Below are 11,829 nucleotides of genomic sequence, written 5' to 3'. Positions count from 1 at the left end.
TTGGGGTGGGGCGGGGTCAGGCTGTGTATGCCGCGGCGCCCTCCGCCCGAGCTCCCGCCTCGCGCCCTCCCGGCCGGTGCCGCCTCCCTCCGGTGTCCGTGTGTACACACGCGCACACGCGCGCGCACTTCGGCGTGCACGCGCCGCCCCTGGGCACCTGCAGCTCGCGCACGTGTGGGCGCACGCCCCTCTCTGTCGCCCTCGGCACCCGGTCACCCTCTCCCGAGGCGGTGCTGCGTTCGCCTCGCTCGCGACGGGGACCCCCAGGCGGCAGCCCTGGGCGCGGCACAAGTTCCTCTGCACCGCAGCTGGGACTTGGGCACTGCCGGCCCGGGTGTCCCGCGGACACGTGCCCGCCGGCGGGTGCTCAGGCTGCAGCTGCCGCTGTGCCTCCGCGCTTCCTGCACCCTTATTTCTTTCCTTCTCGTTCTTGTCCCCCAACCCCCAAATGTTAAAGTGTTCCCACCATCGGGTGTTTACCCCTTGTCTAGGTTTCCTTCCTTCGCTGCCGCAGCGTGACTTTTGAAACCTGGAACTCTAGGGGAGCCCTAAAACGAGAGTGTTGTCCGTGAGGATAAGTGCCTTAAGAGAAGTCTGAATGGGCTTTTCTCCTAACAGTGTTTCTCTGTATTCCATCACCATTCATGGGCTGAAGTTGCTCAGAGTAAGATTTTGTGACTAGTGTCACTCTGAATGAACCCATCTCTGAATTTTGTGCATATAAGGTTTATCCAAATCAGCTAGATTGACAGTGGCACTGATTCTTGAAGAAACACAAGTGTACCATCCAGCCTCTCCCACCAAGATCTCCCCCTTACCCCATCACAGTTAGATAATTCTAAGTTGAGTGTCTCTGGCGTTTTTTCATCCTCCTTTTCACACCTGTTTCCTTTTCATTCTTTAGCTATTTACAGAAATGTAGCAAAAACTTCTTGCACTCCAATTGCTAAAATACACTAAAACCTGTATAGCAAGGGTGAGGTCTATTGAGGGTAGTGCACATTTCTCCTGGATACCTCATGTTTACAAAAGGGTATGGGGTGACTAGGTAGAAAGTTGATTTCTTTGTTAGTAGTTCGTTGAAACCTGTAAATTTTTATTGCAAGTCCTGGCCTTTATGAACATGAAGGCCAAACAGTGGAGGTAAGACAGGGAATTAGTATGGAAAAAGAATCCTCTATATAGGATCTGCTTCCACAATGCACGAGCAAAGGCATGAGGCGGGAATTTGTTTTCAAATTTGCTGCAGGAAGATTTAACATAATATAACTGAACAACACAATTAAAATGATTAAAAGTGTTGATAGTTTAATCATTTAATTAAGTTTTAATAATTATGGGTATATAGAAAGCTAACACTTCTGGTGTTATAAATCAAATGCTGTCGAGAATAACAGCCTGATAGATAAAGTAGTGTAAAATAATTTTGCTTTGTTTTTTCAGTAGTAGTTACTGTAGTTTCAGCAGGCTTTCAACAAGGATTTACCTTGTGAGCACTGAAAACTCATTTATGCCCATATTTATTGATGATGCTGAAATGTTAGCTTTGTATTATTGATGATAATGAGGGCAAAACAGTGGAAGACACAGACATTGTTTTCAGTAACATGAATCATTGATGAAATTATAGTGAGTACTTAACTATTTTTCTGTCATAATAGAAAAACAATGTTCCTCAAGTAATAACGTTATAATGTTTCCTTCATTTAACATCTACACTGTTGGACTGTGACCAGCAGGCATTTTAGAATCTTTTTTAATGTCTTGATTTCTTCTCTTCTAATAATGGAGAAGATATAACCAATTTTTTTTCCTAAGGAAGCAAGTGCACCATTAAATAAGGCAATTAACAAAGTAATTATCCAAAACTAAGTTATTTTTGCATGAAGTTTAATGTTAAAGGAAAACGTTACTGTGATACGAAGACTTTAATGCATCTCTCAGTGTCTTTTTTCAGGATGTCTATGTTTGGATTATTTAAATATAAAATTATACCCCCAAGGAAGAGCTGAGGATTTCTAGTACCATAGTTAGTATTAGAGAAGCTGATGGGATGCATGGTCTTTTTCCTTTCAGCCCACTGGGAAGCTGATGGTATAGTATTTTTGCAGCTGTCCTTTAAAGCTAAAGGAAGGCTTACCTACCTCATTGAAATGTCAAGGCATTCTATAAACATTTTTAATTCAGTATACCATTTAATAAATAGGTCGCCTACTTAAATGCTTGGTTCACAGAGAAAGGACTCATTGTAAAGGTGAAGCATTCTTTAAGGAAAAGTTTATGAAATGACAAAATGCATATATATTTGTGGCCTTCAGTATGTTTTGTTGTTTAAACAAGTAATTAAGGAGTTTTGAAGACCACATATATTTAAATAAACATTTTTGATCTAGTATTTTGAGTCCTAATTCTGAACCACTAATGTGCATTTTCGAGTATTGCAACTTATTTCATTGTTTTGTTTTAAATTGATCTCGTTTTTAAGTGTTCACACTTCAACTTTTAAATAACTGGAGCAATAAAGGCCAGGTTGCATTTCTGTATGTACCTTTTGACATTCACGAAAACTGTAAGTTGCTTCATAATGTCTTTTAACCTGCCCCAGTAATATTGTAATAATTTTTTATTTGTGATCTGGGCCTTTTTAGCACTTCTTTGGCATACTGCTGATCATCCCCCTTTTCTGCCTTTATGTGGTAATTCTAAATTTATCATTCCTTTCACGTTTCCTGTTCTTTCAAGACCCTATCCCCCATACTAAAGAGATGACATTGCCTTTTAATTCACAGAGAAGGGCTGGGCGCAGTGGCTCACGCCTGTAATCCTAGCACTTTGGGAGGCCGAGGCGGGCGGATCACGAGGTCAGGAGATTGAGACCATCCTGGCGAACACGGTGAAACCCCATCTTTACTAAAAAACAAAAAATTAGATGGGCGTGGTGGCACACGCCTGTAATCCCAGCTACTCAGGAGGCTGAGGCAGGAGAATCACTTGAACCTGAGAGGGGAAGGTTGCAGTGAGCCGAGACCGTGCCACTGCACTACAGCCTGAGCGACAGAGCAAGACTCCGTCTCAGAAAAAAAAAAAAATCACAGAGAAAATAAATGCCATGTAATATGAACAGCCCTAACATCCTCTTCCATAGTCTCATTGGTCTGTTCCTTTACATGTCCTTTTGGCTTTGTTCTATCTTAGAGAAAGGACTTTTTTTCCTTGTGTGTAAGATTAACCTTTCTGCTTTTCCCTTTATCCCATATCTTGTATTCTTTGAGGTCTTGCACCATCAGGTAGTGTTTCTTGGGTATGTCTAATTTCTTGGTGTCTTCAGGTTCCTCTCCCTTGCCTGTAACAGTGCTCGGATCTCTTCCACCTTAGAGTCACTTTTCTTTCATAGGGCTTCACACGAACTTGGAGTTGCTGTTCTCACTTTCCTTCTTTTGTTCAGTCCTTCATTGTCTTCTGGATTTCTGTTATATTCTAATGAAAGTAATGTTCCTGAAGTCATTCAGTAGTAACAATCATGATAGTATTCATATAAGAATAGTTAATATTTAAGCCCCATTTGTATGCTCAGTACTATTCTTAGTAGCTTATATGGATTATCTCATTTAATTCTCACAACAACCTTATGAGGTAGGAAACTGTATGAGGCAGAATATTGTGAGATTAAGAGCTTTGAATACCTGGTTGCCTGGGTTTGAATCCTACTTATACTGCTTAAGTAGCTCTGGGATCTTAGGTAATAGTTGACGTTGTTTATACTTCCCTTATCTATAAGTTGGGAATAATACCTACCTACTGACCTCAAAGGGAAACTGAAACATAAAGAGGTTAAGTAACCTACAGATTTGCACGATTTAGATTATAACTCAGACAGCTCTGTTAACCACTTTTCCTCTATTCCATGCTGTTGGTAACCACATTGATGAAAGCAGTTTAGTGGCTAAGTAATTTTCAGTTTTTCTGACCTTCCTGTATCAGTTGATGGTATTTCCCTTAGCATGCCTGTAGTCCCAGTTACTCGGGAGACTGAGGCGGGAGAATCGCTTGAACCCAGGAGGCGGAGGTTGCAGTGAGCCAGTATCGCGCCACTGCACTCCACCTGGTGACAGAGCTGGACTCCGTCTCAAAAAAAAAAAAAAAAAACCAACTCTGTTTTCTGAATGTTTCTGCATTACCAGGAACTTGTACCACTGGTGACAACTAAGATTTATTTCATTGTTTTCCTATTTGTGCCCACTTCCTAAATACTGTGTTTTGAGGTTTGACGCTTCCTTCCGTTCCCTCTTCTTTTTCCTTTAGGACTAGAATTTTAGGTTATAACTTCTAAAATCTCTAGGCTAGACCACTCTTTAAATTTCCAGATTCTTGATTTCAACTTGTTCAGTGTCCTATAGGTACCTTAAACTCAATTTGTGTGAATACATCACCTCTGATTAATATATATATATTTTTTTGTCTCCTAATGTGGCTGAAGTTCTAGTTACAGGAGTGGGAAAAATATTGGTTCCCCATTTTCTGTTCACTTGTGCTTACGTTAATACTTCTGCAGTTTATTTCTGTGCAATAATCTTTTAAAGTGGTTATTTTGTGAATGTTAGATTACGTTTAAACTAGATACTAACTATCCCTGAATCCATTTGCCTAAACTGCAGTACCTTGCAATACACTGAAAGAGAATTGGAGAGTATGAGAAATAACTGTCTCTCTCTCTCTCTACGTTGTGGAGACCATTGTTATGGTATGGGAGACATGAAAGCTGACATACAGAGTGAGGAAGCCAGTGTCAGTTTATATATTGAATATTGGTAAATATTTCTTCCTTGTTTAGGTTAAAAACGAATGTAAATAGAATTTTTTACATGTTTTCCTGTGTCCTAGTGGGCTGTTTTATATACTGTCTGGGAAATGCATAATCAACTTTCAATGCTAGTAGTCTATAGGATAAAGGTTAAAACTGCTCACTATGGCATACAAGTCCCTGTACAGTTTTGTTTTATTTTTGTTTCTGGCTACTTTTCACTTCTGTGGCCATTCTTCTTCTCATACCATATCTTGCAGCTTCATTTGGTTATAGTATTCATACCTCCTTTGTTTACATTGTTTTGTTAGTCTGAAATGTTCTTTTTACCTCTTCATGCAAAATTTTTCCTGTCCTTCATGAACCAGCATACATATTACCTTTTTTGGGGAGTTTTCCTGAGAATGTAGTGTAGTACAGTGGAATAAATAACATAGGGTGTAGTCTTTGACTAATGGAGATGTCTGTCTGAATTTTAATTTTGGCTTCCCTCCTGAAAGCTCTCTTGCTTTGGGCAAACTACTTTGCTGTGCTTCATTTCCTTATCTGCAAAATTGGTATAATAATACTATCAATTTTATGAGTTATTAGAAAGATCATTTTAATGAGATTTATACGTGAAGTACCTGGCCATAGTGAGTTCTTTATAAACGACATCCACTGTAATTAACTGTAAGATGCAATTTGTAAAATATTTTCATTTTGTCATCAAGATAGATATATATATTTAAAGCAATTCTTATGTCATCTACACAAAGCTGTAAGTAAATAGAGAGTGCAATTGAGGAAATATCGTGGTGGTTGCCTTTTTTGTGCTCTTACTATTTGTACATACCTGTCTTAGTATTTTATTTATATAGGTACTATTTTGTATCTTACTGTGTTAGACTGTTTTTGCAGTTGCTGTAAAGAAATGCCTAAGACTGAGTAATTTATTTAAAAAAGACATTTAATAGGCTCATGGTTCTGCAGGCAATACAAGGATAGCATTGGCATCTGTTAGGTCTTCTGGGGAGGCCTCAGGGAGCTTTTACTTTTACAGGGGCAAAATGAAGTGGGAGCAGGCACTTCACATGGCAAGAACAGTAGCAAGAGAGGGTTGGTGGGAGGTGCCACACACTTTTAAACAACCAGATCTCACGAAAACTCACTATTTGAGGCTAGCACCAGGCCATGAGGGATCTGCTCCTATGACCCAGTCACCTCCCACTAGGCACCACGTCCCATATTGGGGATTACATTTCAACGTAAGATTTCAGGGGATATATATCCAAACCATATCACTTATCCAGCGTATCACCTGGCCCATAGTAAACTATAGATGTTGATTGAAAGTGTAAATGAGTTTACTTATTTCTTGGACTATCACAAGAGAGTCTTCATCAGGCTTTGATTTTTTTCTCCCCTGGTAATATGAATTTTAACATTTTTAACATTTAAATATGGAGTCACTGGATTTGCATTGTGGTGTTCTTCAGGACTGTATCAACTCTTTTGTTAGCTTAACTTGGTAAATACTTAAAGTATAAACATAATTCCCTTGTTTAAACATTAAATACAAATGGAGATTCTGCTTTTATTTTGCAAGAACGTTTACTGAAGATGACCTTAGAAGAGAGACGCAAAGAATACCTAAGAGACTATGTTCCCCTGAACAGCATTCTGTCATGGAAGGAGGAGATGAAGGGCAAGGGCCAAAATGATGGTAAGTTTCTTGGAACATTTTTTAGGTTGATATTGTTCCCATTTGTTTATGACTCCTGCAGGACAATTGTTGAGAGAAATGAATAACTGGCATTCAATAAAGAGATTACTATTTTGCTATTTGAAATTATTGTTTGGTTATGATTTTATTGTTTTAGTAGCCTATGGTGTTTTTTAAGCTTAGGAAAGTATATTAACATAATTTGTGTTCTGAAATATACCACATTTATAATATGGTACTCTTTTATAGGTCCTTTGTTTTTCTATTCTATAACAGTTCTTGGAGCAAATGCTATTAGAGATTTGCTGCTTTGATGGTGTGGCCCTTTGAGTTTGCTTTAAGTTCATTTACAATGGATTTTCTAATGTTATTTTAAGGATTGGGGATACAGTTGAAAGAGAGTGTATTAGGAAAATAGAAAACCAAATAGAAAACCAAAGAACATTTCTTATTATTTTAGAGAATATATTTTGTATGGTGTGTTATTATGTCTATATATAAAGTATTTGTATGACATAATTTACCCTCAAAGTCTTTATGATTTGGTGAGAATCTAGATTATGTTAGAATATAAAGGAAGTTTTAAGGATTAAAAGGTACGTGAAAAGTTTCTAAAACAACATAATAGATTTAATGGATGTTTAATATGCTTATCTTTGAATTAACACTCATTGGTATTAATGATCTGGATGTAAAGTTCAGACAAACAGTGCTTCTTAAGGTACTTAACAGTTGAGAAAGACTTTATGAAAGAAATGAACTTGAAACATGCTAATTTCACAGGTTGTGGTCTTAGATCGATGGAACTACACAGGATACTATGGGCCCAGAAAATAAAGACTAGCGTGGAACTCCTATGGATAAAATCTTAAGGGAAAAATTAGGCCTTGGTGTCTGTGAAGAGAACACATTGACCTGAGGATTTGGGTTTTAGACACAACTTTGTTTTTCTAGAAAGGCAAAGCATGTGGGATTGGGAGTGAAAAGCTGTGGGTTCTTTTAGACCTTACATAGCCTGGAAACGTGTGACCTTGGGCAAGCAGGGTAGCAGCTCTACCCCAGGTTCTAATGGGGTCATTGGACAAGCTGATTGGGATATGCACATCTGACTGTCTGCCCAGTGTCTTCAGTAAATGCAAGTTGTTTTAAGAATGGTCTGATTCCAAACTGGTAAGATTTGCCTTGAGAAGCCCCTGCCTGACCACGTGAGCATCATGGAATCCAAAGATGAAATGCTGCCCACCACCCCCATCTCAGAAGGGTGGGAAGCCAGAGCCACCTGCATTGCCCTAGCCAGTCCCCACAGTGTAACAGGGTCTCCTTGGCAGCTGTATTCTAGAGTCTGGTTGTTGCTCTGTAAAGACCTTTAATAAAATCTTGTACAAAGGTTAAAAAAAAAAAAAAAGGTCTGATTAAGACATCAGTGAAAGAGAAAAAGAAAGCGCTGTATAATGAAAAGAATACAGGGCTAGAAATCAGGGGAACAGAATTCTGGTCCCTTATCTTACCTAAGGCTATGTGCCTCTTCATGTTTGGGTCTCAGTAATTTCTTTTTTTTGTTCATAAGCAACTGGTATTGAATATTTCAGCACCAACAGCAGCTTCTTTTTTTAAATGGCTACAGGTTGAGTATCCCTTATCCAAAATGCATGGTACCAGGAGTGTCTGGGGTTTGGGATTGTTTGGATTATACTTGCTGGTTCAGCATTCCTAATCCAAAATCCAAAATGTTCCAGTGAGCATTTTCTTTGAGCATTATATTGGTGCTCAAAACGTTTCAGATTTTGGAGCATTTTGGATTTTGAATTTTTGCATTAGGACTACTCAACCTGTACTAAATGTTCCCCAAATCAGAAAATAATACATTGAATAGAATGACACCTAACATAGTTATCCTCTAACAAGATACTGTATGTTTAATCCTGCCTCCCAATATGAGCTTTATAAGTGGTTTACAACTGCTCTGTGTGTTTCTTATTTTCCCCCTTACATGCTGTTTTAAACTTGAAAGTCCTCCGTGGGGAACAAGGTGATGTGATCAAAATTATATTTCTATTTTTCCTGAAATGTTACTTGCTCCTCGCTGTTGTAACCTAGAAACTGGTGACTGGCCTCTTCCTTTTTCATGAAGTGGAATGGCTCATTTTACAAGTAATATTTGTAAATATTTCTATACAATACACATTTTTAATATGACTTTTCCTTGTGTTACCTATTCAGTGCTCAGGTATTAGAAAATATTAGTCAAGAGAGTTTTAGTGTTTCAGCAGTTTAAAAGATTCTTTAAAAATATAAATTTACAAAAAATAATAAAGGACAACTATACTTGGTTATACTTGAAAAGTTTAAGTCATTGCTTATACACATATGTATATAGGTATTGATATTTATATTAAATACGGGATTTTAAACTAAGTTTTAAAAAAAGTCTATAAATCCTTGTCACTTAGTTTCTAATTGTAGGAAATGAACAATATTTATTGGGCTAGGACAGTATATCAGTTTTTAATTTAGTAGCTTATCATTACTTACGTTTTCATAGAGGGCCATTTTTGCCTGAATATTCCTGAGTACTTGAATAGTTCTTGAGCTATTGCTTTTAATTTTTTTCTTGCTTTGTTCAGATTTATTTTACTTTAACCAAATGCTTCTTGTTGTTATAGCATAGTAGAAAGTTAAATAAAAAAGAGGGGAGTGGCCAAATGTATTTGTAACAATGTAGATTTTAAGCCTTCTTAAAACAAAAGGAAACAAAATATTGCCAAGGAACACAAAATCAGTGTTTGTATGGAAAGGTGGAAGCAAGTAGATAGTATTTTTACTTTGACTTGCCTCTTTGGTAATATTGGAAAGCCATGAATTAGAAGAGGAAAGAATGGGAGATGATTACCAAGAAATAAAAAAACAAAAAAACCCAGAAACAAAAACCCCACCCAGAAAAACCCATTAAATACATAATTCGCTTGCTGTTTATGTTTGTATTTGTTAAACTGTTGTTAGCTAATCCCTAGACTTACATATTTCTAATTACTTCTTCCTCTGTATTACCAATTAGGTCAGTTGCTATATTGCAGGGATTTTAAAAGTCTTGCCTCTGCTATTGTACTATGTCTCTAGCACCTGCCGTGGTGCCTTCTGGGTTGGTGGGGCTCAATCAGTAAGTTAAATATTGCCTCAGGAGTTAATAGCCTACCAGAGACAATTCTTTCTCAAAACTTTTTTTTTGAGACTGAGTCTCACTCGTCGTCTGGGCTGGAGTGCAGTGCTGCGATGTGGGCTCACTGCAGCCTCCACTTCCTGGCTTCAAGCGATTCTCCTGCTAAGCTCCTGAGTAGCTGGGATTATAGGTGCGCACCACCACGCCTGACTAATTTTGTAGTTTTGTGAAGATGGGCTTTTACTGTGTTGGCCAGGCTGGTCTTGAACTCCTGATCTCAAGTGATCTGCCCACATTGGCCTCCTAAATTGCTGGGATTACAGCCGTGAGCCACTGCACCTGCCTCTTTTTCCAGACTTTTAATGAGCACTTATAAATATATGTAAAACTAGAATACAGTCATGTGCCACAAAATGATGTTTTGGTCATTGACAGACTGCATATATGATGGTGGTCCCATAAGATTATAATACTGTATTTTTACTATGCCTTTTCTGTGTTTACATAGGTTTAAATACACAATGACTTACCATTGTGTTATAGTTGCCTACAGTATTCTGTACAGTAACATGCTGTATGGGTTTTAGCCTAGGAGCAGTTGGCTGTACCATATAATCTAGGTGTGTAGTAGACTGTATACCATCTAGATTTTTGTAAGTACACTTTATTATGTTTGCACAGCAATGAAAGCACCTAATGCTTTTCTCAGAACGTATTCCCATTGTTAAGCAATGCCTGGCTGTAGCAATGCCTCCATTACCCAGTTTCACAGTTATTACATGGCCAGTTTTATTTCATCTATACCAGTGCTCCCTATACCTTCCCCCCAGGCTATTTTGAATGAAATCACATATGTCATATCAATTTTATCTATAAATGAATATCTGTATGTATGCATATGTATGTATCTCTAAAAGATGGGAGCATATTTTTGTTTTTTTACTAAAATACTATTATTACCTCTCAAATTTAAATTTTAACTTAAAATTTAATTTTAATATAATTGAATATCCATTTAGTATTCATGTTTTCCCATTGTCTCATAAAGGTTTTTTTTTTTTTTTACAATTGATTTGCTTGAATCAAGATCTAATCAGGGTCCATATATTGCATTTGATTGATATGTTCCTTAAGTAACTTTTAATCTATAGTTACCTGTCTCTGTCCTTTTGTCCTTCTTCCCTTATAATTTATTTATTGAATACACTAGGCTGTCCTGCAGAATTTTCTATATTTTGAATTTGGATTACTGTATCTCTCTGGTATCATTGAACATGTTCCTCTATTCCCTTTATTTCTTACGAGTTGGTAGTTAAATCCAGAGGTTTGTTCAGAGTTGGGTTTAAATTTTTTTGAAAGAATACTTTATTGTGCATCTTTTTGCATCGTATTACGAGGCACATAATGCATCATTGTCTCTCTCAGTAGTGATAAGATTGATCCCTGGGTTCATGTATTGTCAGCTGAATATTGTCACCAAACTGTCTGGTGTAAAGTTCTCTGACAATCTTTTACCTAATGGTTTTAGCAGCCATTCGTGATTATTGCTTAGATCCATTACTTTGTTAGGGATTGCAAAATAGTGTTATTTGAATTTTATCATTCCCTATTTATTAGTTGGACTTCTATAAAGAGGAACTTTGTTATTAAGTCTTTTATTATGCAGTACAGTTTATATAGGAGAGCAGAATAAATGCCATATTTCCCTTATTTACTGATTTTCAGATTGAGTTCATTCCCTAAAATCCTCCACAGGTAACCAAAGAGTTCTTTTTTTAAAATTTTTGACTATCATTTTAAATTTGCCCCTTCCTTCTCCCCTCTTCTCTGTCTCTTCCTCCCTTTCAACTTGTATATTAAATGAGAATGTCCCAGTGGTTAACAGTCTACAAAGGAGGCATAAACGTGTGTGTTTGCGCATGCACGTACATGTATTTATAGCTCCCATATAAAATACATAGAATTACTAAACAGTAGGCCCAGGATATGGTGGAAAGACAAAGGTAGATATATAAATGGGTGGATGGATAGATATGATAGAAAGATGGCATTACTTCTTTGTTGAGACAAGAGTTCCAGTTCTTGGGTTTAATTGTTATACCTTCCGTTCATCTCCTTTGCTACTACCATGTTGAGACTCCGCTGGAATACCACCTAGAGAAGCAA

The 11,829-nt window shown here is 37.6% G+C and overlaps 1 protein-coding gene across 1 annotated transcript in view; it reads left to right on the top strand.

The window, feature by feature from the left end:
* LOC108532548 (O-acetyl-ADP-ribose deacetylase MACROD2-like) overlaps positions 1–11,829 on the top strand; it is a 99,407-nt gene that overhangs the window by 2,668 nt on the left and 84,910 nt on the right. The window contains exon 2 of the mRNA XM_017876674.1: positions 6,387–6,506. Coding sequence (XP_017732163.1) covers positions 6,387–6,506 — 120 coding nt within the window. The remainder of the gene's footprint in view (positions 1–6,386; positions 6,507–11,829) is intronic.

The sequence above is a fragment of the Rhinopithecus bieti genome, unplaced genomic scaffold (assembly GCF_001698545.2).
Source record: "Rhinopithecus bieti isolate Rb0 unplaced genomic scaffold, ASM169854v2 scaffold_10620, whole genome shotgun sequence".
Taxonomy (NCBI): domain Eukaryota; kingdom Metazoa; phylum Chordata; class Mammalia; order Primates; family Cercopithecidae; genus Rhinopithecus; species Rhinopithecus bieti.
The sequence above is the reverse complement of the archived record's forward strand: the minus strand, read 5'-3'. Positions and strand labels throughout refer to the sequence as shown.